Source organism: Drosophila santomea, chromosome 2R (assembly GCF_016746245.2).
Source record: "Drosophila santomea strain STO CAGO 1482 chromosome 2R, Prin_Dsan_1.1, whole genome shotgun sequence".
Taxonomy (NCBI): Eukaryota; Metazoa; Arthropoda; class Insecta; order Diptera; family Drosophilidae; genus Drosophila; species Drosophila santomea.
The window spans coordinates 10,173,828-10,197,057 of record NC_053017.2 but is presented as its reverse complement, the minus strand read 5'-3'; the positions used below and the strand labels follow the sequence as shown (position 1 = coordinate 10,197,057).

Below are 23,230 nucleotides of genomic sequence, written 5' to 3'. Positions count from 1 at the left end.
ACTTGGCTTGTTCAAATGTTTTGTATTTTTGGTTGAATTGGAATGGAACCTTGCACGGCAACAAGGTTTTGCATTAAACAGTGCAAGATGCAATAAATGTATATAAATATGATAAAATAACGTTTTGATGCCGGCTGTGGAGTTCATTAGATGCTAGTCTAAACTAAATTAAAAATGAGTTGCAGTTGAGTCTCAGGCCTTCCGTTTCGGCTTTTTGCTCTCCATGAGACTCATTATCGTCTTTCGCAAGTCCTCCGTCTCCTTTTGTTCCATCTCGAGGTTCTCGATCTGATCCTTGCGCTCCTGCAGCTGCGTCTCCAGCACGGAAATCAGGTCCTCGGACTTCTTGCACGCCTCCCGCTGCTCCTCCAAAGCCTTGTGCGTCTTGGCCAACTCCCGATCCCGCTCCCCGATGGTGCGCAGCTTTTCCGTCATGTCCTGCTCGTAGGCCACCATGGACTTCTTGAGTTTATCGATCCGAGAGGTCTGCAATGAAAGTGCCGAAAGGCATGGGTCAATACTAATACTGGCAATCGTATACTATGGTTCTTACGTTTTCCTTGTTGTGAGCCTCCAGTTTAGTGAGCTCCTCGCTCTTGGCACTCAGGTTCGTTCGCAGCTCCTCGCAATCCTTTTTCAGTTCGGCAATCTCGGACTTTTTCACGAGTAATCGGCGTTCGCTGGCCTGCAAATGGACGGAGTTCTCGGACATCTGCTTAAGCAGGTTGGTCATGTTGCTCTTCAGTTCGACCGTCTGCTGTTTGAGATCCTTGCACTGAGTCTGCAGCCTAAGGATGTGAACATAATGTAAGTGAAGTACGTTATCCAAGTAGAAGATCGGAATTTAACTGCACATACCGTTCTTGGCTGATGAGCAGCTCGAAGTTGGTAGACTGGAAGCGTTCGAGCTCGGCGCTCTGCACGTGTGCCAGTTGGGTGCCACTAACCAGCTGCTGGCCAGCCTGATCCAGGCGCTGCTGCAGGCTCACCACGGCGCCGTTCAGGCTGTCGATGCGATGGTTGTACAGCTCGATCACCTGCGAGACGGGTGCCGATGCCAATTCGTTGCGGCGCATAATACCTCCGATACTGTCCAGAAGTGCGTTGACCCGCTGGGCCATATCTTTGTCGGTGAATGTGCGATGGCCCTTGAGAATCGAGCTTAGGTTGCGCCACTGCTCGGCCTGGTCGCTGCAGGCAGCTGAAGCGCCCGCCATCGCTCCACTGGGACTAGAGGTGATTGCAGCCACATGCTTTAAAAGGAGTAAGAGGTGATAATGCATTTAGGAGCTTATATGTAGATGTTAACAGATCTACGTTGGCTTCAAGGGTATACAGCCAGTCGTACGTAGACAACAAGCTGTCAATCAAAAAATATCAAGAGGTTGTAGAGACTAGAACAAAAAATGCCAGTTCCAGACCGCATACCTTGGCTACAGCTGCCTTGGGAAAGTGCTCGAACTGCGCAATTTGTAGAACGGCACCCACCAACGCTTCGCTTCTGCTGACCATACCGCGGGCCAAGCAGTACTGCAGCTGCGGCTGCTCCAGCAGCGTGCAGCACTTGTCCAGATAGGCCTTCTTGGCGATGCCGGCGACATTGACGAGCAGCAGTAGGCAAAAGCAAGCCTTTTCCACCTCGGACTGCGCCAGGCTCTGTGTACTGAGGAACTGCGGGACGAGGGCGAGCGGGGCCGCCAGGATCTTATCGAAGTACGACTCGGACACCTTTGAGAGCACAAGTTTCTCGGTCTTCGTCTCCTGGAGCAGGGCGATCAGCAGACGCAGAGTGGCCAACACTTGGCCGGGCTTTGTGTCCGGTCGCTCGGCGCTGGCCACCAAACTGACCAAGTGGGAGGGATCTCGGGCGATCATTTGGGCCACCGCTTCCCGTTTGCCCAGGCGCAACAGGGTGCAGAGCAGCTCAATGGCCGCCACGCCGCACTGATCGGAGCCCATCCAGTCGCCGACCATCTCATACAGTCGCGGCGTGATGGCGTCTAGGCTGATGCAGCTGTTGGCGTCCTCGGACAGCTGCAGAATGTAGCTGACGAGGCGGAAGACCAGGCCCAGGGAAATCTGTTGGTGCTTGCGGGTCTCCTCCTGCGAGTCGTCCATGCCGCTGCGTGCGTCGATTTGCTGATAGGAGGAAACTATAAGAAGTGCTATTAGCAGAATATCTAGCGCAACTCACGTTCAGCAGCTTCTCCACATCCGTGCAGAAGTAGCCATGGGACAGCATCGCCCGATGCAGCCCGGCGTGGCACTGCGAGTCCAAGAGGAAGTCAACGATGTGCCGCAGCTGGGCCACGTTCCAGTGCTTCAGGCAGTCCTCGATGCCGGCGAACGACATGCGCAGGAATGTGCACAGCTCGGACTGCTCGAATGCGTAGACGTCCTCCGAGAGGATGATGAGCATTTTGTAGGCCAGCAGGCCGTAGTTTTGTATGCGCCTGCAAAAGGCGGATATGTTGACGCTTCGCAGGAAGAGGAACAGCACGGCGAAGTTCTTGTAGCAGAGGTTCACCAGCACGGAGAGGGCGAGCAGAGCCTGTGAGTCGTCGTCGTCGCGAATGGAGCCACCACTCGCGCTGCTGGAGCCATCATCGGTACTCAGCACGATCCCCACCAGGTGCTCGATCAGCGCTGCCAGGTAGGGCTCCTCCCAGGCGATGTGTATGCCGTATGTTAGGTCCTGCAGGAGGACCAGCAGTCGGTGCACCCGTTCCGTTCGTTTGGTCCGCCTTATGAGCACTCCCAGCAGCGGCACGAAGCAGAACTTCTCGACGATCGCCTGACGGGCCTCCAAATTCCGGCTGCAGTGCTGCACCAGCCCGACGCAGGCCCACAGCACGTCGCCCTCGGCACCCTCGTTTTCCAGGGCGCCCATCAGCGCGTGCAGATCCACGTAGAAGCGGGCCAGCTCCAGGTTGCCCGGCGTGGGGGCGAAGTGCGCCGGCTGCACCTTGGTGCTCAGCAGCGCCACGCTGCGCTGCACGTAGACCAGCGACTCCTCGGAGCGCTGCGTCTGGAAGATGGCCACGCGCATCCGGAACTCCCGCACATAGCCGATGGCCAGCGTGGCGCCCGCGTCCTGCGGCGCCTGTGGCGAGTCCTGGCCGTTGTGGTTGCTGTGGTTCCCCCCACCCGCCGAAGTGTGGTTCCGTAGCGTAGCCATTCGGTTCCGATCCGTTCGCGAATAAAATAACAAGCGTCAAACCGAAAATAATTTCGAAAATTCTCGATATCTTGCCGCTAGAAAGATCGATAAGGCGCGGCGCTATCGATTGGCAGGGCGTTACAGCCCTGGTCCTTCCGTAAACTTTTTTCCAGTGCTGTAAAACGGCATACAGAATTAAAATTTGATTTAAAAAAATTAAGGCTGATTTACTGTTTTGACATATTTTGAAGAATTTTAAAAAATTTTTTTCTTTTGTTTGCGCTTTGTAGGCATAAAGCCGAGTTGTAGTTGTTTTCCAATTTCGCCAATAACGTTGTTGTTTGTTCGAATTCCAGGACCGTCGTCTCTATTATCCATTGGAGAACACCTCGGTCAATTTAACTGTCTTGGCCAGCACCTCCTCTGGTGGCTCTAAAAGTCTATATTTAAGTCCTATATTTATACGCAATGATTTGAGTTATGGAATTTTCCCTGTTACCATACAAACTCATTAATCGAACTCTTAAGCTGAGTCGCGTGTGTAGATTGTGTGATTATATTTGGTGTTGATTCAATCTGACCACCGAGGAAACTTTTAATTATCACTAATCTAAATCATAGAATGATTGCCTTTTCATTTTGTTCTTGGTTTTCTATCACTGTGGGCTATCTTTAAGAAGTTGAGAGTGCCGATCGAGTGTCGACCCGTAGCAATCGCACTACAAACATTTAGTAGCGAGACTGCTGGGCATCGAAACAGTTCTCATTCCGCGGAATCGAGCTGGAAAAATGGGACTGCAGGTCGACGGCGATAAAGCAAGTACATATAAATAAACATTTTCAATTTACGTTTATCATAAAACTATTAAGGAAAGCTTTTCGGACACCGTTCTGTACCATGTCTTGTCGAAGGAAAAGGAGCTGAAGAGAAAGCTCCCCTGGTACTATGCCCCCTCCTTTCTGCTCCTCTGGGTTGTGTTATTCTACGCCATCGTACTTCCGCTCTTCTATCGGCTTCCACACCCAATCACCATGGCTGACGAGCCACTTAAGCCCGGTCAATTCGTGGCTGAGAGAGCGCAGAAGATACTCTACGAACTGGATCGTATCGGACCCAAAGTGGTCGGGAGCACAGCGAATGAGGTGACTACGGTTGCATTTCTCTTAAACGAGGTGGACAAGATTCGGGGCGAAATGCGCGGAGACCTCTTCGATTTGGAGGTGGACGTCCAGCAGCCAACGGGTTCCTATGTCGTGGGCACCATGACCAGCATTTACCAGGGCATTCAGAATGTGGTTGTAAAGCTGAGTACTGCGAGTTCAAATAGCACATCTTATCTGCTAATCAACAGTCACTTCGACACGAAGCCGGGAAGTCCAGGTGGATTGGCTTAAATGAATTTGCAGCACATATAGTCTACTAGTAGCTATTTGCAGGTGCTGGAGATGATGGCACAATGGTTGTAGTCATGTTGGAGGTTCTTCGACAAATGTCCATTTCCGGGAGCACGTTTGTGCATCCAATAGTCTTTTTGTTCAATGGCGCCGAGGAGAATCCCCTGCAGGCATCCCACGGCTTTATCACCCAGCATAAGTGGGCACCGAACTGCAAGTAAGTTTAAGATCCCAGTTCAATCTGTTGTCTAAACTATTACCCAAAGGGCAGTTATCAATTTGGAAGTTGGTGGTAATGGTGGTCGAGATATCCTGTTCCAGAGTGGTCCAAACAATCCCTGGCTAGTGAAGGTACGTATGAGATATCAACCTATAGCTTGCATTGATATGTTGTCTACTTTAGTATTATAAAGAGCACTCAAAGCATCCGTTTGCCTCTACATTGGCGGAAGAGATCTTTCAGTTCGGAATACTGCCCTCTGATACAGATTTTCGAATATTTCGAGATTATGGAAACATTCCCGGTAAGCGATTTGGCATCTCCTAAGAAACTCGTATCTAAATTCAGTAAATTTAAAGGACTTGATATAGCGCAGTTTAGCAACGGATACGTTTATCATACGGCATTCGATAGCTTCAACGTTGTTCCAGGACGTTCGGTTCAGAGCACAGGAGAAAACATTCTATCCCTCGCTCGAGCTCTGTCCAATGCCAGTGAACTATATAACACTGAGGTGAGTATAGTTCAAGAAACATATCAAGAAATAATTTGTAACGATTACAGGAGCATAGTGCAGGACATGCTGTCTTCTTCGACTTCCTGGGACTCTTCTTTGTGACCTACACGGAAAGCACTGGCACAATCTTAAACTTTTGCTTTGCCGCCATAGGTGTTCTTCTCGTTGGCTGTTCGCTATGGAGGATGTCCTGCGTGTCAGAGGTTTCAACAGGAAGGATTTCGATTCTGTTTGCCAGTCATTTGGGACTGCACCTTGCGGGCTGTCTTCTGTGCATTGGCTTGCCCTTATTAATGTCAGTCTTATACGACGTCAGCGATCGAACAATGACTTACTATAGTAACAACTGGTTGGTGATTGGTCTTTACATATGTCCGGCGATCATTGGTCTGGTGCTTCCCTCCTCACTTTACCACTCATTCTGCTCAAATGTGAGTGCATTTTTGTATGTCTTATGAGTAACATTTAGATTCTAACCTTACATTTACTTCAGGATAAAATTGGCTACGCGTACCAGATATACGTCGGTTTACATGCCCATTGCGTGGTGCTGTCTCTTCTGGCAATTGTTTTGACTGCCATTGGTCTGCGGATTCCTTATATGTGCATGATTTCCTTGCTCCTTTATGCCGTCTCACTACTCATTAATCTATTGACAACATTGCATGATCGCGGTATGTAAAACATGTCATTTTGATGTGGCGCCATGTACCTAAACCCATTATACTTCTTACAGGATACTACTGGGTATTAACCGTGCAGATAGTCCAGCTGCTTCAATACGTGTACTTCTGCTACCTTTTCTACATATTTCTCGTGATATTTTTTCCGGCGATGGGTCGGAATCGCGACTCCGCTAATCCCGACATGCTTATTGCGCTGATCTGTGCCGTGGGAACTTTCTTCGCCCTGGGCTTTGTGGTAATATTAAGCTGGAACTTACTCGTATCAGATCGTTAATCGTGGTTAGTAGGTTCCCCTGATAAACATGTTCCGTTGGTCTACCTTTTTACTGATTGGCCTTGGCGTGGTGACCTTCATATTTAGCATGATTTCCGTATCGGACGTTGGTTTCCCCTATCGTCCAAAGACCAGTGTGATGCGCGTAAACTTTCTGGTAAGTTTAAATTTAAATTTTGTTTTAAAGTTGTTTCAAATGGATTATTACACTTACATCATTCAAAGCAAACACGTCGAATGTTTTACGAATACGATGGTAGCCTTAGCGTCAACGATTCGGGGTACTACTTTGACTACCAGGACAGACGAGCTCTCCGTCCACTCAAAGATTACGCCGTTAACCTGACCGGACTAACACCAGTGGATGCGTATTGCGATAAGTACGTAATGTGTGGAATACCTTGCTTTTGGAGCAGCTGGTGCAGGGGGATCTCCAGTGCTGCCTGGCTGCCTCGCCATGAGCAGGTGGCTGTGCCCGGAAACCTGGAACTGAAACTTCTTAATAAAACACTCTCGCAATTGGGAAATTCTGCGACATTCGAGTTTGAGCTGGCTGGTCCACCGCACATGGGCCTGTATATACGACCGCTGGATGGAGTGGCTGTGGAGGATTGGTCCTTTATACGGACAATGCTGGACAAGCCAGAAAAGTACTCACCACCCTATCAGATATACTTCTCATACGGCGTGGATAGCTCCCCTTTCAAATTCCACATCGACTTCGCCGTAAGCTATGGTCTGGAATATTTTGAAGATTATACGAAATATTACAGAATATCTACCTTTCAGAAATCCGATGGACGATTGAATGGACCGATTTTTGAGCTGGGCGTCGTTGGACATTACGTAAGCCAGGATTTCTAGAGGGATGAAACTACCCTTGGGTTCATAGCTGAACTGCCGGACTTTGTTTACACTATGGAATGGCCATCTCTGTTTATGCGTTATATCTTCTAGGATACACTTCCTGGAGCTAATTTCGTTTTGCATCCATTATAGATTCGGTAATCCCAAGTGCTTTGATAGTGCACTTGATAAGCCGGCGGCTGTTAGAAAAATAAATATAATATTAATCTCTGAACTCCCATCAATCGTCACCTTAATCTGCCAGACATCGGTGAATGAATAAGCTTCAATTTGCAGCTGCCCCTCGCGTGCGTCGGAATCGCCACTTATGTATATTTATATAAAGTCGTAAACCCGTCCAATTTAGATACCATGGCAATGGCAATGGCAATGGTTCACTTCAGTCCCAACCGCCCTGGTGCGCTTTAAGACAAAACGTTCCCGTGGGTATCAGGGTACCGGGGTATCAAGCGGCACACGGCTTTATCTTTATGGTCTCTAGTATAACGGAAGGCTTCGAGTCGATATGCTCGGGGTGCAGACGTTCAGTTATGCGTTGAATGGGCATTAGAAGGGTTTGACTTGGCTCCCACTACCCGGCAATCTTACCATGGAGGAAAAGACAGATAAAGTGAGTTTTGATTTAGTTGAATGTGGGAGATGTGATTTACAGCGTACTTATCAGGAGAATCCCATCGACACCGAACTTGTCGAGTTCCTTTCGGTGCCGAAAGTAAACGCCCGCAGGAAGCGATTGTCCTGGTACTATGCCCCCTCCTTCCTGCTCCTCTGGCTGGCGCTCTTCTATGCCATTGTGATCCCGCTCTACTACAAACTTCCGGACCGGGTGACCATATCCGAGGAGTCACACAGGCCAGGCGAATTCGTCGCAGAACGGGCACAGCAATATCTGTACACATACGACCGCATTGGACCCAAAGTAACTGGCAGCTATGCGAACGAGGTAACCACGGTGGAGTTTCTCGTAAGCGAAGCAGAAAAGATCCGTGCAGAGATGCGTAGTGACCTCTACGACCTCGAAGTGGACGTCCAGTCACCAACGGGTGGATACGTCTTCAACGACATGGTTAACATGTACCAGGGAATTCACAATGTGATCGTCAAACTAAGTTCGAAGAGCTCCCAGAGCGAGTCCTACCTGTTGCTCAACAGCCATTTCGACTCAAAGCCAGGAAGCCCAGGTGAGTTCCCTCCTGTTTTCAATTTAAATACCAGGTCCTGATCGAGGTCCCTAGGTTCCGGTGATGATGGCACAATGGTTGTGGTCATGATGGAGGTCCTCCGTCAAATGGCGATATCGCCGATCCCATTCGAGCATCCTATTGTCTTCCTATTCAACGGAGCCGAGGAAAATCCTCTTCAGGCTTCCCACGGGTTTATTACGCAACACAAGTGGGCGGAAAAGTGCAAGTAAGTTGAGAATGCGGAATTTTTTATCTTTCTGCAACGATAATTTACTTTAGGGCCTTTATCAACCTCGAAGTGGGCGGAAGCGGAGGACGTGACCTATTATTCCAGAGCGGTCCGAATAATCCTTGGCTAATGAAGGTGAGTATTATTATTTCTTAGGAAAAAATAGCTTATGGCAGACTTACCCTATACACTTTATGGCCGAATTTATGGTTGATGGCTGATATATACTAAACCGTATACTTTATAGTACTATAGGCAGCACGCAAAGCACCCGTTCGCGACCACAATGGCGGAGGAGATCTTTCAGAGTGGGGTTTTACCCTCTGACTCAGACTTTCGAATTTTCCGGGATTATGGTAACATAGCTGGTGAGTAGTTGAGTCACTCATTCTGTATGGGCATTGATAACCACTTGGCATTCCAAAGGTCTGGACATTGCCCAGGTTGAGAACGGATACGTTTACCACACAGCCTTTGACACCTATGAGAACGTACCTGGTCGATCCATCCAGAACTCCGGAAACAATGTCCTTGCTCTGGTGCGTGCTTACAGCAATGCCAGTGAGTTGTATAACACAGAGGTGAGTCTATTCCTATATTAGCACACGAACTGAAATCTCATATAAGGATTTTGCAGAGTGACGACAACCATGCAGTGTTCTTTGACTTCCTCGGACTCTTCTTCGTGTACTACACAGAGACCACTGGCATTGTCCTGAACTGTGTGATTGGAGTGCTAAGTCTGGTTGTGGTTGGCTGCTCCCTCTGGAGAATGTGCCGCCAGTCGGAGAAGGCGTCTCTTCCTCAAATTTCGATTTGGTTCCTCAGTATATTGGGACTGCACGTGGTGGGCTTTCTGCTGTGCATCTGCCTCCCTCTTCTGATGGCGGTTCTTTTCGATGCTGGAGATCGATCTCTGACCTACTTCACTAGCACCTGGTTGCTGTTTGGCCTCTACGTGTGCCCCGCAATCATCGGTCTAGTACTCCCGTTGACCCTCTACTTCACCCTGCTGCCCAATGTAAGTCTTCTTCTTTTGGTATCCATCATACCTGAGCTTACCTATTTTTTACCTATTTACAGGAAAGACTAAGCCACGCTTACCAGCTGCAGCTCAGTTTGCACGCTCACCTGGTAGTCCAGGCTCTGTTGGCCATCATCTTGACCGCCATGGGCCTCCGATCGCAGTACCTGTGCCTTATTTCGATGATCTTCTATGCAGGGGCTCTCCTGATTAACCTAGTAAGCACGCTGCACGATCGTGGTAAGTTATAGTATAGCGATTACTCTAAGTGGTCTTGTGACACTGATTTATATTCCAGGCTACTATTGGGCCCCGATTGTGGTGTTTCTGCAAGTGCTACCGTTTTCGTACTTCTGCTACTTGTTCTACATGTTTCTCGTGATCTTCATTCCCGTGCTGGGAAGGAATGGCTACAGTACAAATCCAGACCTTATCGTTGGCCTACTGTGCGGCGTTTGCGTCTTTTTTGCTCTAGGATATGCGGTTGGTTTTGTCTAAGATATTTGGTTTTGGATTGTTTCATCTCGATTTATAACTTCAATCCTACAGGCTCAGCTAATTAACATGTTCCGCTGGCCAAAGCTCATACTTCTCGGATTGGGAGTAACGACCTTTATCTTTTGCATGATAGCTGTTTCAGATGTGGGATTCCCCTACCGAGCCAAGACGAATGTAATGCGAGCCAACTGCTTGGTAAGTTACCATATCATAATTATTGCTCAATTTCTAATAGACCACTTGTTAAAGCACACTCGCCGCATCTTCTATGAGCACGATGGTTCAGTGAGTCGCAGTGATTCCGGCTACTACTTCAACTACCAGGATAGGAGGGCATTCGACCCACTCCAGGACTCTGCACTTAACCTGACCGGACTGGAACCGGTAGCCAATAGCTGTGATGATTACGTGATGTGCGGCATTCCATGCTTCTACTACAGCTGGTGCAAGTGGCGCCAGTGGGATGGATGGTTGCCTCGCGAATCGGAGGTGATCTTACCCGGCGAACTTACCCTGGACTTTCTGGGATATACGGTGTTGGAGTCTGGAACAGTCGCTCGTTACCAATTCGAGTTGGCCGGACCGGCACACATGAATTTGTTCATCCAGCCGGTGGGATCCGCCAAGGTGGATGACTGGTCATTTGTGAGGAAAATGCTGGACGAACCGGAGGAGTTCCAGCCGCCGTACCAGATCTTCCATTCCTATGGCACTGATAACACCTCTTTAAAGTTCTTCATCGATATGGAGAAACCTGATGGTAGTTTTGATACTCCCACTTTGGAACTCGCAGCTGTTGGACACTGGGTCAGCTTCGAGTACGAAAGGGATGCAGAGGCTAAAGATTTTGTGGCCGCCTTTCCCGACTTTGTTCACGTCATGGAATGGCCATCTATATTTAAGCGATATATTTTTTAGGTATTACATAGCAATAGGAATCCATCTACAATTGTACAATATACTCCATCCATCACCTGCCAAAGGGTTCCATTAGTTACAAATTGTTTAATATTTCGGTTAAGATCTTATGTTATGGTATATGGAAGGGTTCGAGAAGTGATTGCATAAAAGCTCCATAAATTTACAACAAATGGGTTTATATTAATGGGGCAGGGAATTTGGGGTATAACATGGGTTAGCGGTTACTCTACTGAAGCTTCAATAGGTTCATGACCTATTAATTGCAGAAAAAATTTAAGCTTTAATTTTGTTGACCACATGTATTAACCATTAACCATTGACCCTTTCATAATAAATCCTTATCCATTACTCCGAGTGTGCTGATAAAAAAAAACATAAAAATGTAAAGGTGGGCTGATAAGGTAATTTTTAAAAATTTTATCTTTATAGCCCATATATCTTGGGAGACTTTAATGCATTGCCTTTGCAGACCAAACGTTTAGTTGCTCATGATATTGCAATCAAAGCAGTTCGACTTACCCAAGATATTATCATGAGAGAGAAGATTGATAAAGTGAGTATGAGTGAGCTTAGGAACAGGATACTTTTAAGTTAAGTGGCTTTTCTTATGAGCTGCAGGAAGATACCCAAGGCAGGCGAAGGTTGTCTTGGTACTATGCCCCTTCCTTTCTGCTCCTCTGGCTGGCCCTCTTCTTTGCCATCGTGATCCCACTGTTCAACAGACTTCCGGAAAGGGTGACCATCGCAGATGAACCCTCTAGGCGAGGAGAGTTCGTGGCGGGAAGGGCGGAACAGCAGCTGCATGATTATGAGCGAATTGGACCCAAAGTTGTGGGCAGTCGAGCGAATGAGGTGGAAACGGTTGAGTTTCTCTTGGGCGAAGTGGACAAGATTAAAATGGAGTTGCGCAGCGATCTCTATGATCTGGAGGTGGACGTTCAGTTGCCCTCCGGCGGATTTTTGATTGCCGGTATGTGGAACATGTACCAAGGCATCCAGAACGTCATCGTTAAGTTGAGTACAAAGGAGTCGCAAAGTGACTCTTACCTGCTGATCAACAGTCATTTCGACTCAAAGCCAGGGAGCCCAGGTGAGTATGAGCAGTGCAAGTTAAATATAGAGACACTAAGTGCCGTGTAACTAGGGTCTGGCGATGATGGCACCATGGTTGTGGTGATGTTGGAGGTCTTGCGACAAATAGCCACATCCGAAACACCATTTCAACACGGTATTATCTTTCTGTTCAACGGCGCCGAAGAAAACGCCCTTCAGGGTGCCCACGACTTTATTACGCAACACAAATGGGCCCCGAATTGCCGGTAAGTCAAAGTTGTACCTAATTTCAAACCAATGTAGTCATAAATAATTCTTCAAGAGCCCTTATAAACCTTGAGTCCGGCGGCAGTGGTGGGCGTGATCTCTTATTCCAGAGTGGACCCAATACTCCTTGGCTGATGAAGGTAAAGTAGTAAAGTCATAGTAGCACATAAACTTATTATAAACCCTAATACCAAAGCATCTATTGAATCTGTAGTACTACAGACAGCATGCGAGACATCCTTTTGCCACTACACTAGCCGAAGAAACGTGGCAGGCTGGAATTATACCATCTGACACGGATTTCCGAATTTTTCGGGACTTCGGAAACGTGCCTGGTAATGTTCTACTGCAATAAACTATACTATAAATGACATACTAATAGTAATATTAAAACTAACAGGCGTGGACATCGCGCAGGCTAACAACGGATATGTATACCACACTGCATTCGACACCTTCAAAGTAATTCCAGGACGCTCCATACAGAACACTGGGAACAACATTCTTGCACTTGCGAGGGCTTTCGCGAATGCCAGCGAATTGAGCGAGCCAGAGGTAACAATTGGTTCATACTAATTTCATAAAAATCATCATAATCAATCATTTTCAGAACACTGATGATAGCCATGCCGTTTTCTTTGACTTCCTCGGACTGTTTTTTGTGTACTACACGGAGTCCACTGGTATTATACTGAACTCCGTGATTGGAGTGCTAAGTCTGGTTTTGGTTGGGTGCTCCCTCTGGAGGATGTCCCGCCAGTCGGAGAAGATGTCGCTTGGCCAGATTTCGATCCGGTTCCTTATAATCCTGTTACTGCACTTGGTGGGACTTTTGTTGTGCATTTGCCTCCCTCTTCTGATGGCGGTTCTATTCGATGCTGGGGCCCGATCTCTGACCTACTTCACTAGCAACTGGTTGGTTTTTGGCCTATACGTGTGTCCCGCAATCATCGGTCTAGTACTCCCGTTGACCCTCTACTTCACCCTGCTGCCTAGCGTAAGACAATTTGTGGGAAAACTGATATGCATACCATAGCTTATTCGATCAATTTTAGGATAAACTGAGCCACCCATATCTCATCCAAATGAGTTTGCACGCGGAGTTCGTGGTTTTGGCCTTGCTAATTCTTATTTTGACGGCATTGGGTACTCGTTCCCAATATTTGTGCCTCATATCATTGATCTTTTATGGAGGTGCTGTGTTGATAAATCTGATAAGTACATTGCATGACCGCGGTAAGAGATATGGTAATCATTAGTCAAAAAACTGGTTTTAACTTGTTAAATACACTTCAGGCTACTATTGGTCCATTACTGTGTTATCTCTTCAGGTGATCCCATTTTGCTACTTTTCCTATCTGTTTTACATGTTGCTCGTGGTATTTTTTCCGATCACTGGAAGAAACGGAATAAGCTCAAATCCGGATCTGATTATAGCTGTCTTGTGTGGCATTTGCACGTACTTTGCAATGGGATTTGTAGTAAGTGTTGTTGCTGTAAGTGAGGCAAGTTTTTCTTTTAACAATGCAACTCTAGGCTCAATTCATCAATGTGTTCCGCTGGCCAAAGTTCATTCTCCTTGGCTTGGGAGTGGTGTCCTTTATTTTTTGCATGATTGCTGTTTCGGAGGTGGGATTTCCTTATCGGGCTAAGACCAATGTCATGCGAGTCAATTTCATGGTAACATGTTTTCTAAAAGCCTCATAATGATACTAAGATAACCTTTTAATTTCAAGCAAACCAAACGCATATTTTACGACTACGAAGGCGCGGTGACGCACAGTGATTCTGGATATTACTTCGTATACCAGGATAGACGTGGTCTAACTCCGCTAGAGGACTCCCATGTCAACCTGACTGGACTAACATCAATGGAGCCCGATTGCGATAAGTACGTCATGTGTGGGGCTCCTTGCTTCAACTCTTGTGGGGGACGAAGAAGGGCTGGTTGGCTGCCCCGGGCTGTGGACATACCCGGGGATATAACCTTGCAGCTATTGGAGAAATCGGTACTGCCGGAAGGCAACACCACTCGACTTGAGTTGGAGCTCACTGGACCGCCCCAAATGAACGTGTTTATCCAGCCAGTGGGAGTTGCTAGGGTCACGGATTGGTCCTTCGAGCGAAAGTTATTAGAGGATACGTACCAACCACCTTACTTTGTGTATATTTCGTACGGAATAGACGACAGTCCTCTGAAGTTTTTTATTGAATTGACGGTGCGTTATCATTTCCGAAGTGAATAGTTGTAAAACCTTTATTTTCACAGAATTCCGATGGTGATCTTAGTGGTCCTATAATCGAACTAGGAGTTGTTGGACATTTTGTCAGCTACGAATTTGAAAGAGATGCACAGGCTCGGGAATTTTTGGCCGAGTTACCTGACTTTGTTCACGCAATGGAATGGCCCTCTATTTTTAAAGGATATATATTTTAGAAATTTTCAATCAAATTTTAATAAAGTGTACATTTTCAGCATATTGATTATTAGTTCTTAATTTTCAGTTGTCCATTAAACTGTAATTAGGTGGAGGTGGAATATGTCTCAAGGCTCTAGACATTTCTGAAGCTTTTTACGAATTAAGTACATTTCTTTATCCTTTCCAAAAATACGTGTTTTTTATTGGTAGGACGGCTAAAACTTTTACTGATTGTATATCTAATCTTGATACGTGCTTTTATCGTTTTTGATTTAGGGCTTATAAAATTAAACCAAAATTTATTGTGTTATTTTACTATCCCTATATAGCAATAACTTTTAAATTCACGAGTCTTCAGTTGCTATATAAATTGGTATATTGCTATCATTGGAAAATGCTTGAAGGGCAAAATTAGGTTGAGATTCTACCATTGAACCATAAAAACTATCCTTGATTTGTTGATTGGAAAGCTTTCAATTTCGTTACTATAGATAAGCTCTATGTGGTAAAAATTTGCAATTATGTAAAGCAAAGTTATTGGTATTAATATTATTACGGACCTATATTCTCGATGCACATCTCTAGGGAGCACTTTTCAGATGCCGCGGTATAAAACTAAATCACTTTATGAAGATTGCAGAAGACTTTGACTCCAGGAAGACTATAAAATTGGTTAAACAGTCTACCATAAATATACTGGGTCTTGTGGGCTGCAAGTTGGATATCAATCTCAAAGCAGCCTTAAAATGGTTTAAATTTGATAAGCACGGGAGAGGTTTGTTCAGTCGCGCGCGGTTCTTCGTTGTGATTTGATGCTGATAAATGCGGTGCACCGGCGATATGGAGAAGCACAATGGAGGTTTTGAAGAGGATAAGCTTTCGGAGCACTCCGATCAATCGTATGCTGAGAACAAAAAGAATACCCTCGAATTGGTTACTGAAAGGATAGATCCTGAAGAGGGTTGCAGCAATGTTACTCTGCTCGAATTGAAGCAGAAGCCAGACAGATTCTCAAAGCAACTGGAGTGGTACTACTCACCCGCATACTTGCTCTTCTGGGTCGGACTATTCTTCGCAGTGTGCTATCCACTGTTTAACTACCTGCCCACTGGAGTCAAGATAGAGGAGGAGGCCAACCTACCGGGCACCTTTGTGGCCCAGCGTGCGGAGAGCATACTGATCCAGCTGGATCTCATGGGTCCCAAGATAGCAGGGGATTACGTGACGGAGGTGGAAATGGTTGAGTTTTTGCTGGGCGAGATATCCAAGGTGCGGGAGGAGATGAGGAATGATCTCTATGAAATGGAGGTGGATGTACAGCGCTCCAGTGGATCTTTCCTGCACTGGCAAATGGTTAACATGTACCAGGGCATTCAAAACGTGGTGGTGAAACTGAGTTCCAAGAGTTCCAACAGCACCTCCTACCTATTGGTCAACAGTCATTACGACTCGAAGCCTAGCAGTGTGGGTAAGCAATCCAAGTCATCTTCCAAGTGATAAGGATTTAATGTTATGTCCTCTGTAGGAACTGGGGATGCTGAGGTCATGATTGTGACCATGCTGGAGACACTCCGCTTGATGGCCACGTCCGAGGAGCCTTTCCTGCACCCAATAGTGTTCCTGTTCAATGGCGCTGAGGAGCAGCCCTTCCATGGATCCCATTCGTTTATATCCAACCATCGATGGTCAGCGAACTGCAAGTGAGTGGATTATTATTGGGCCTTCCAATGCAACTGATAATGTGGCAATTCTAAATCAGGGCGTTAGTCAACCTGGATTCGGCCGGAGCTGGCGGTCGCGAAATTCTATTCCAGGGGGGTCCCAACCATCCCTGGCTAATGAAGGCAAGTCTAAATCGCGCATTCCACTTCAGTTTTATCTTAACGACCGAGCCATAAAGCCATGAAAGCGCATTTACGGGCGCGCCTATCTTATCGTCATTTACGATCCGATATCCAATAAAAATCGCTTTCTTTTTCACTTTAGCAATACAAAAAGAGTGCCAAGCATCCCTTTGCCACGACAATGGCCGAGGAAATCTTCCAGGCTAATCTGATACCCTCCGACACAGATTTCCGTATCTTCCGAGACTTTGGACCGGTGCCAGGTGCGATCCTATATGATTATGCACATTCAACCAGGTTATTCACCTGTATGTCTGTATATTTCGATCCAGGTCTAGACATGGCTGGTTGCTATAATGGTTTCGTATATCACACCAAGTTCGATCGCTTGAAGGTTATTTCCCGAGGTGCTCTGCAAAACACTGGCGATAATGTGCTCTCCTTGGTCCGCAGTATATCCAATGCCGAGGAAATGTACGATACAGAGGTGAGAAATGGACATTATTTGAGAGTCCTGGCACCTTATACATTTAACTCTTTGCCTACAGGCTCACTCCAAGGGTCACTCCGTTTTCTTCGACTATCTGGGTCTGTTCTTCGTTTACTATACCGAGTCTACGGGCACAGCCCTCAACATCTCGTTCTCATTGGGCGCCATTCTGGTTATATGCCTCTCCTTGTGGCGCATGGCTAGGGTTACGGATAGGAGTGTGGGCACCTACGCCCGCGCCTTCGGGATGCAGTTCCTCCTCGCCATTCTGGGATTCCTGCTGGCCCTCGGACTTCCATTGCTGATGTCTGTGTTCTACGATGCCGGCGATCGCACGATGACCTACTTCAGTAACAGCTGGTTGCTCATTGGCCTCTTCATCTGCCCCTCGATTATTGGTCTAGTCTTGCCCCCGACTCTCTACTTGTCCCTGAGACCCAGCGTAAGTGGCCGGTGCTTTATACACTAGGTTACAGATGAATAGCTGCTCTTTCCTCTTAGGAGAAGATTCCACACACCTACCACCTGCAGATCGTTGGACATGCCTACTGTGTTTTCATGGCTGTGCTTTGCATTATACTAACCGTTGTTGGCATTCGCACTGCATATCTCTTCATGATGTGTGTATTCTTCTACTTGGGAGCTCTGATCATCAACCTAGCCACCCGACTTCATGATAAAGGTAAGGTCGGAATGAGATAAAAGTGCTTTTAATGACTTCTGTTCGTCCCATTTAGGCTATCTTTGGTCTCTGGTGCTCTGTGCTTGCCAGATACTTCCCTATCTGTACTTCACCTATTTGTTCCATGCTCTACTGGTTCTCACCATTCCGATGACGAGCCGCAAGGGCATGGAGACTAATCCCGATTTGTTGATCGCCTTGGAGTGCGCCCTGGGCTCTATTCTGGCAATGGTGTTTCTGGTAGGGAACTACCATATTGTATGGGAGGACATAATGTGCTGACAAACACATCATTTTAGGCTCCTCTGCTGAATCTTTTCCGGCGTCCAAAGAGCATGGTTGGAGGATTGGCACTAGTAATGTTTATTTTCTGCATGATTTCTGTTTCGGATGTGGGCTTTCCATATCGCCCCAAAACAAACGTGATGCGTATCCACTTTTTGGTGAGTCAAATGAAAGAGGAGATCAAAGGCCTCCTTATAATAGCTGACTTTCGTGCGTTTTAGGAGGTACATCGCAAGTTTTACGAGTACGACGGTTCCATTAGCTTGGAGGACAGTGGTTACTACTTCGACTTGCAGGACAGGCGATTGGAGTATCCCTTGCTGGATAAGATCAATCTCACTGGAATTACCCGCGTTGATGACTATTGCAAAACTGAGATGTATTGCGGCTTGCCGTGCTTTAACCACCGTTGGTGTAGCGCCGTGAAGGACGCCCGTTGGTTACCCAGGTATGAGCCCGTTGATTTGCCTGGTACTCCGGTCTTGCAGTTCCTGAACAAGACTGTGTTGGGAACTGCATCTGATCCAAGGGTTCGATACAACTTCGTCGTGTCATCAGGGCCACCAAGGATGAGCTTCTTCGTGCAGCCGCGGGATGGAGTGAGGATGCTGAGCTGGTCATTCCTCAGGGGAATGCTGGACAATCCATCGGTCTACAAGCCGCCATATCACATATTCTTCGGTTACGGCAGCGACAACTCGCCTGTGGAATTCTATTTCGAAATGACGGTCAGTAGCAATATAATAAGTTTTAATTAATATACAATATATTGTAATTTGTATTTTGTATTGCAGAAGGACGACGGCAACTTTGACGGGCCGGTGTTGGAGCTGGGTATCTCTGGGCACTATATGAGTCATCTAAGTAAACGCGATGCGACGACCCAAAAATTCATTGAGGATCTGCCGGACTTTGCCCATCCCATGGAGTGGCCAAGTTCCTATGAAAGATATATATTCTGAGATCAAGCTTACATTGTATCAATAGGGAATGTATTTGGTTTATTTCTGAGTAAATATGTTATTTACTGAGCAAAGTTATGAACTGTTATAAAAAGTTATGGAATGATTTAAAAATGGTTACGATAAAAAATAAACCTGTTTCTAACTACCTAGTTTAATTGAAAAGCGAAATTCGACCAAGCCACATTTATGATATTGACATGAGTAATCACATATTCCTTTGTGGACTCGATGTTATACCAAAATATTAGGATTTCCACCGCAGAAGTCCTTTATTTTTAATTGGTGGTTTTTTTGGGGCAACGAAGGTGCCGTATTTGAATGGCTTCTATAAACCTTTCAAACTGACTGAAAGGGGCGGGAATTGCGCCCTAGCTTTTGGCATTGCCGACCAGATGCGACACAATAAAGGAATAAATCCGCAATAGTCAACAAGTGCGATTACAATATGGGGCAAAGTCAGCGGTTATGATTTTGGTTTGGTTTGGCTTGGTTTGCTTTGGGTAATCACGTCGTTAGCCCATCGAGGGCCTCACAAGACCGACCGGTGGGTTTCGAATTTATCGATGGCATAGCCGAAAGTAGTGTTAGGTATGTACGCATTCTGATACGAAAGCGTGAATAACACGCGCCATTACGCCATAAATATCGAATATCTTTATACTATGCTGAAGATATCAACCATATCGCACCATAAACCCGAGCCACAACTTTAAATTGCGGATGGAGATGTCCGGCGAGTTAGTCGTGCGTCGGGAGTCGTGGAAGGTGCTCTTGCTTGGACGGTTCTCGAATCTCTCGAACGTAGAAAATGGCAGCCACTAGGAATGGCAAGGTGTGTGACTTCAGACTGACTTATCTGTTAAGATAAACTAAAGACTTCATTTACAATATTCCCTTTCGACAGCAGTCCCTTTCGGGGTCTGACAACCTGATAATCGAGGTCGACGAGGACAAGATCCGTTGCAAGCAGTATTCCTGGTACTTTGCCCCCACCTACCTTCTGTTCTGGGTGGGGCTCTTCTTCGCCGTCATCTATCCACTTTTCCAAGCGTTGCCCACCGGAATCAAGATCTCCGAGGAGGCGGACAAACCGGGACGATTCGTGGCCGAGAGAGCACAGGAAATATTACTGAAAATTAGTCAAATGGGACCCCGTGTGGTGGGTGATGTTGATAATGAAGTCACCGTTGTGAATTTACTGCTCGACGAAATCGAAAAAGTGCGCCAGGTATTGCGTGACGATATTTATCAAATGGAGGTGGAGGTGCAACGGGCATCCGGTTCCTACTTGATTAAAGGCCTAACGAATCACTATCAAGGTGTGCAGAATGTAATCGTTAGGCTGAGTACCAAGAGTTCCAACAGCACCTCCTACCTTCTGGTCAACAGTCACTACGACACCAAGCCGGGGTCACCAGGTGAGTCTCATGGAGGACTGCAATTCGGATATGCCTTCAATACCAATTACCCACAGGTGCCGGAGATGACGCTGCCATGGTTGTGGTGATGCTAGAGGTATTGCGACTGATCGCCATTTCAGGGGATCCCTTCCTGCATCCGATTATATTCCTCTTCAATGGTGCCGAAGAGCAGCCAATGCAGGGCTCACATGGCTTCATCACTCAGCACAGATGGGCTGCCAACTGCAAGTGAGTTTGAATCCCAGGCGTAGGTCAACAGAATCTCTAATCCGCTTTCCGTTCAGGGCCCTGCTGAACTTGGACTCCGCTGGTGCTGGTGGGCGTGATCTGCTGTTCCAGGGCGGTCCCAATCATCCCTGGCTAATGGAGGTAAGATCCTCTGTTTGGGCAACAGAAAACACCCCGAAAGTCGGCAACGCCTTCGGTGATTCATCTGTTTGGCAATGCGTTGATCGCATTTTCGATATGGGCTATATCACCCGGCTGGCTGCTGATCAATTAATCTAATCTTTTGCCTTATCTCAGCATTACAGAAACAGCGCCCCGCACCCGTTTGCCACCACAACGGCCGAGGAGATGTTCGAGGCTGGTATCATACCATCGGATACGGATTTCCGAATCTTTCGGGACTTTGGAGTTGTGCCAGGTGCGAATCTACGGCGGGGGGAAATATGCTTTTTGACCACTTTACTTAGGAGCTTTTCCCTTTCAGGCTTGGACATGGCTGGCGTGTACAATGGATTCGTCTATCACACGAAATTCGATCGCTACACGGTGATAAGTCGCGACTCCCTGCAGAATTCCGGCGACAACTTACTGGCTCTGGTTAGGAGTATCTCAAATGCCGAGGAAATGTACGACACAGAGGTGGGTTTCCTCTTTCGAGTGGTTTTCGTACATTTTTCATAGTAACTATTCAACAGGCATACGCTGCCGGACATGCAGTATTCTTCGACTTTATTGGGCTGTTCTTTGTCCATTACCAGGAGTCGACTAGTTTGGCCCTGAATCTCTCCTTCTCCTTCGGTGCCATTTTCCTGGTCTGCCTCTCATTGTGGAAAATGTCCCGGGTAACTGGCCAGAGTATGGGCACCTATGCCGGAGTCTTTGGACTCCTATTCCTTCTAGCCCTTGCTGGTGTACTCCTCGCCGTGGCCTTTCCCCTGCTGATGGCCACCTTCTATGATTGGGGAAATAGAACGTTAACCTATTATAGCAACAGTTGGCTGGTCATTGGCCTGTACATTTGCCCATCGGTCATTGGCCTTGTCCTGCCAATGACCCTCTATTTGTCGCATAAGAAGTGTGTAAGTAATGCAATATTACACGTTAATGAAGTTAGTTCTTTATATTAAGCAATCCTCTGCAGAATAAGATACCCCATACTTACTACATGCATATTGTGGGGCACGCAAACTGCGTCCTTTTGGCCATCTTATGTTTGGGCACAACGGCTCTTAAGTACCGCAGTGCTTATCTATTCCTGATCTCACTCATTTTCTACGTTGCTGCGTTAATTATTAATCTATTGACCCGCCTCCACTGTCGCGGTAAGTTATCTTTATATTCGTGGGAACTTCTAATGACTTATGCCATTTTTATAGGCTATCTGTGGTCCCTGGTGCTGATTGTTTTCCAGATAGTACCTTTCATTTACCATGCCTACTTGTTCCACATGTTTATACTTATTCTTATTCCGATGGCTGGTCGCTTTGGAGTATCCACCAATCCGGATTTACTAATCAGCGCACTTTGTGCTTTTGGCACCATTCTGGCGTTATCCTTTGCTGTAAGATAGTTTCTCACATTTATTTACTAGTTTACTCAATCAGCCCCACACAGGCTCCCCTGATCAATGTTTTTCGTCGACCCAACTGCATGCTGGGCGGGTTGGCACTGGTAATGTTTATATTCAGCATGATTACCGTCTCGGATGTTGGATTCCCCTACCGCCCCAAAACGAATGTCATGCGTGCCGACTTCATGGTGAGTATGCCACTAATAAGCATCATTATACGGATTACTAAGATGACTAAGATCGATTCTTTGTCGGAGCAGCAAGTACATCGCAAATTCTTTGAGTACAATGGTTCCATCAGCCTCGAGGATTCTGGCTACTACTTCCACCTGGGGGATCGAAACATCGAGGCCCCCCTTCGGGATCACATGAATCTGACCAACCTGGTACGCCTGGGCGAGAATTGCGACTCCGAGTTGATGTGCGGGATTCCCTGCTACCGGTAGTAGTGCCCGCAAACATGCACTTTGGCTTGCTCGAGAAGAGCCCGTAGAGCTGCCGTATCCTACGGTTTTGGAGTTCCTTAGCAAGAAAGTTCTGTCCGGTGGCTATCAGGTGCGTTATGAGTTCCGGGTGACTGGTCCCCCGAATATGGGTCTGTTCTTCAAGCCACTGGACGGTGTAAAGCTGCTTCGATGGACGTTTGCGCCCGCAATGTTGGATAATCCAGCCACTTACAGGCCTCCTCTGGAGGTCATGTTAACATACGGCATTGATAACACTCCCATCGAATTCTTCGTGGAACTTTCAGTGCGTATTTAAAGGGTCGTTCTGCTAACCATACTAATCACCTGTTTTGCAGAAGGACAATGGAAACTTCGATGAGCCCGTCTTCGAAATGGGCGTGTCTGGACACTATGTCAGTCCACATGACAAGCGGGATGCGCTGAGCCAGGAGTTCCTGGCCACAGTTCCCGACTTTGCCTTCTCGATGGAGTGGCCCAGTAGCTACGAACGGCATATATTCTAGGATAGTTAGCTAATAAGAATACCAAGTCATTGACACTCCCAAAACGAAGTCTTTTTTTTG

At 46.9% G+C, this 23,230-nt stretch overlaps 6 protein-coding genes across 9 annotated transcripts; 5 read left to right on the top strand and 1 right to left on the bottom strand.

The window, feature by feature from the left end:
- Positions 1-2: 2 nt before the first annotated feature.
- LOC120445731 lies at positions 3-3,269 on the bottom strand. The gene is made up of 5 exons (XM_039626301.2): positions 2,195-3,269; positions 1,429-2,139; positions 859-1,253; positions 554-788; positions 3-486 (listed from the first exon to the last, which is right to left on the bottom strand). The coding sequence occupies exons 1-5, from the start codon at positions 3,176-3,178 to the stop codon at positions 193-195; spliced, it is 2,619 nt and encodes an 872-aa protein (XP_039482235.1). The 5' UTR covers positions 3,179-3,269; the 3' UTR covers positions 3-192.
- Positions 3,270-3,718: 449 nt separating this feature from the next.
- LOC120446629 (endoplasmic reticulum metallopeptidase 1) lies at positions 3,719-7,333 on the top strand. Of its 2 annotated transcripts, none has more exons than XM_039627691.1 (12): positions 3,719-3,976; positions 4,031-4,541; positions 4,598-4,772; positions 4,822-4,906; positions 4,959-5,079; positions 5,135-5,289; positions 5,340-5,723; positions 5,786-5,966; positions 6,029-6,213; positions 6,266-6,409; positions 6,478-6,988; positions 7,042-7,333. In XM_039627691.1, exons 1-12 carry the CDS (start codon positions 3,950-3,952, stop codon positions 7,074-7,076), a joined length of 2,514 nt encoding a protein of 837 aa, XP_039483625.1. In that variant the 5' UTR covers positions 3,719-3,949; the 3' UTR covers positions 7,077-7,333. The 2 variants fall into 2 exon arrangements, with proteins under 2 accessions (XP_039483625.1, XP_039483624.1); XM_039627690.1 differs by having other exon boundaries at positions 3,722-3,976; positions 6,478-6,978.
- A 243-nt stretch (positions 7,334-7,576) lies between these two features.
- LOC120446410 (endoplasmic reticulum metallopeptidase 1) lies at positions 7,577-11,138 on the top strand. Its single transcript, XM_039627356.1, has 11 exons — positions 7,577-7,729; positions 7,784-8,300; positions 8,355-8,529; positions 8,583-8,667; positions 8,780-8,900; positions 8,959-9,113; positions 9,170-9,553; positions 9,616-9,796; positions 9,855-10,039; positions 10,106-10,249; positions 10,304-11,138. The coding sequence occupies exons 1-11, from the start codon at positions 7,709-7,711 to the stop codon at positions 10,970-10,972; spliced, it is 2,637 nt and encodes an 878-aa protein (XP_039483290.1). The 5' UTR covers positions 7,577-7,708; the 3' UTR covers positions 10,973-11,138.
- A 329-nt stretch (positions 11,139-11,467) lies between these two features.
- On the top strand, positions 11,468-14,768 carry LOC120445226 (endoplasmic reticulum metallopeptidase 1-like). 2 transcript variants are annotated; one of them, XM_039625484.2, is made up of 12 exons: positions 11,468-11,528; positions 11,594-12,065; positions 12,120-12,294; positions 12,351-12,435; positions 12,510-12,630; positions 12,696-12,850; positions 12,906-13,292; positions 13,351-13,531; positions 13,592-13,776; positions 13,832-13,975; positions 14,032-14,514; positions 14,565-14,768. In XM_039625484.2, the coding sequence occupies exons 1-12, from the start codon at positions 11,508-11,510 to the stop codon at positions 14,730-14,732; spliced, it is 2,577 nt and encodes an 858-aa protein (XP_039481418.1). In that variant the 5' UTR covers positions 11,468-11,507; the 3' UTR covers positions 14,733-14,768. The 2 variants fall into 2 exon arrangements, with proteins under 2 accessions (XP_039481418.1, XP_039481417.1); XM_039625483.1 differs by having other exon boundaries at positions 11,471-11,528; positions 11,588-12,065.
- Positions 14,769-15,503: 735 nt separating this feature from the next.
- Positions 15,504-19,052, top strand: LOC120446006 (endoplasmic reticulum metallopeptidase 1). Of its 2 annotated transcripts, XM_039626756.2 has the most exons (12): positions 15,504-16,183; positions 16,241-16,415; positions 16,475-16,559; positions 16,702-16,822; positions 16,892-17,046; positions 17,108-17,491; positions 17,551-17,731; positions 17,787-17,971; positions 18,031-18,174; positions 18,238-18,464; positions 18,575-18,744; positions 18,811-19,052. In XM_039626756.2, exons 1-12 carry the CDS (start codon positions 15,538-15,540, stop codon positions 18,828-18,830), a joined length of 2,493 nt encoding a protein of 830 aa, XP_039482690.1. In that variant the 5' UTR covers positions 15,504-15,537; the 3' UTR covers positions 18,831-19,052. The 2 variants fall into 2 exon arrangements, with proteins under 2 accessions (XP_039482690.1, XP_039482689.1); XM_039626755.1 differs by having other exon boundaries at positions 18,238-18,744.
- A 683-nt stretch (positions 19,053-19,735) lies between these two features.
- LOC120446007 (endoplasmic reticulum metallopeptidase 1) lies at positions 19,736-23,204 on the top strand. The gene is given in 13 exon segments (XM_039626757.2): positions 19,736-19,813; positions 19,886-20,399; positions 20,456-20,630; positions 20,687-20,771; positions 20,928-21,048; positions 21,115-21,269; positions 21,326-21,709; positions 21,772-21,952; positions 22,007-22,191; positions 22,245-22,388; positions 22,461-22,642; positions 22,644-22,950; positions 23,003-23,204. Coding segments are annotated over 13 exon segments (2,625 nt in total). The 5' UTR covers positions 19,736-19,789; the 3' UTR covers positions 23,171-23,204.
- The last annotated feature ends 26 nt before the right edge of the window (positions 23,205-23,230 follow it).

Coding starts and splice junctions, on each gene's coding strand:
- LOC120445731 (XM_039626301.2), bottom strand. CDS start 3,178: ATGGCTACGCTACGGAACCACACTTCGGCGGGTGGGGGGAACCACAGC. Junction 1,254..1,428: donor CCAAGGCAGCTGTAGCCAAG/GTATGCGGTCTG, acceptor CTCCTTTTAAAG/CATGTGGCTGCAATCACCTC. Junction 789..858: donor CTGCTCATCAGCCAAGAACG/GTATGTGCAGTT, acceptor TCACATCCTTAG/GCTGCAGACTCAGTGCAAGG.
- LOC120445226 (XM_039625483.1), top strand. CDS start 11,508: ATGAGAGAGAAGATTGATAAA. Junction 12,295..12,350: donor AAATGGGCCCCGAATTGCCG/GTAAGTCAAAGT, acceptor TAATTCTTCAAG/AGCCCTTATAAACCTTGAGT. Junction 14,515..14,564: donor AGTTTTTTATTGAATTGACG/GTGCGTTATCAT, acceptor TTATTTTCACAG/AATTCCGATGGTGATCTTAG.
- LOC120446410 (XM_039627356.1), top strand. CDS start 7,709: ATGGAGGAAAAGACAGATAAA. Junction 9,114..9,169: donor GTGAGTTGTATAACACAGAG/GTGAGTCTATTC, acceptor AGGATTTTGCAG/AGTGACGACAACCATGCAGT. Junction 10,040..10,105: donor TTTTTGCTCTAGGATATGCG/GTTGGTTTTGTC, acceptor TCAATCCTACAG/GCTCAGCTAATTAACATGTT.
- LOC120446629 (XM_039627690.1), top strand. CDS start 3,950: ATGGGACTGCAGGTCGACGGCGATAAA. Junction 3,977..4,030: donor TGCAGGTCGACGGCGATAAA/GCAAGTACATAT, acceptor AAAACTATTAAG/GAAAGCTTTTCGGACACCGT. Junction 4,773..4,821: donor AAGTGGGCACCGAACTGCAA/GTAAGTTTAAGA, acceptor TATTACCCAAAG/GGCAGTTATCAATTTGGAAG.
- LOC120446006 (XM_039626755.1), top strand. CDS start 15,538: ATGCGGTGCACCGGCGATATGGAGAAGCACAATGGAGGTTTTGAAGAG. Junction 16,416..16,474: donor CGATGGTCAGCGAACTGCAA/GTGAGTGGATTA, acceptor ATTCTAAATCAG/GGCGTTAGTCAACCTGGATT. Junction 16,560..16,701: donor ACCATCCCTGGCTAATGAAG/GCAAGTCTAAAT, acceptor TTTTCACTTTAG/CAATACAAAAAGAGTGCCAA.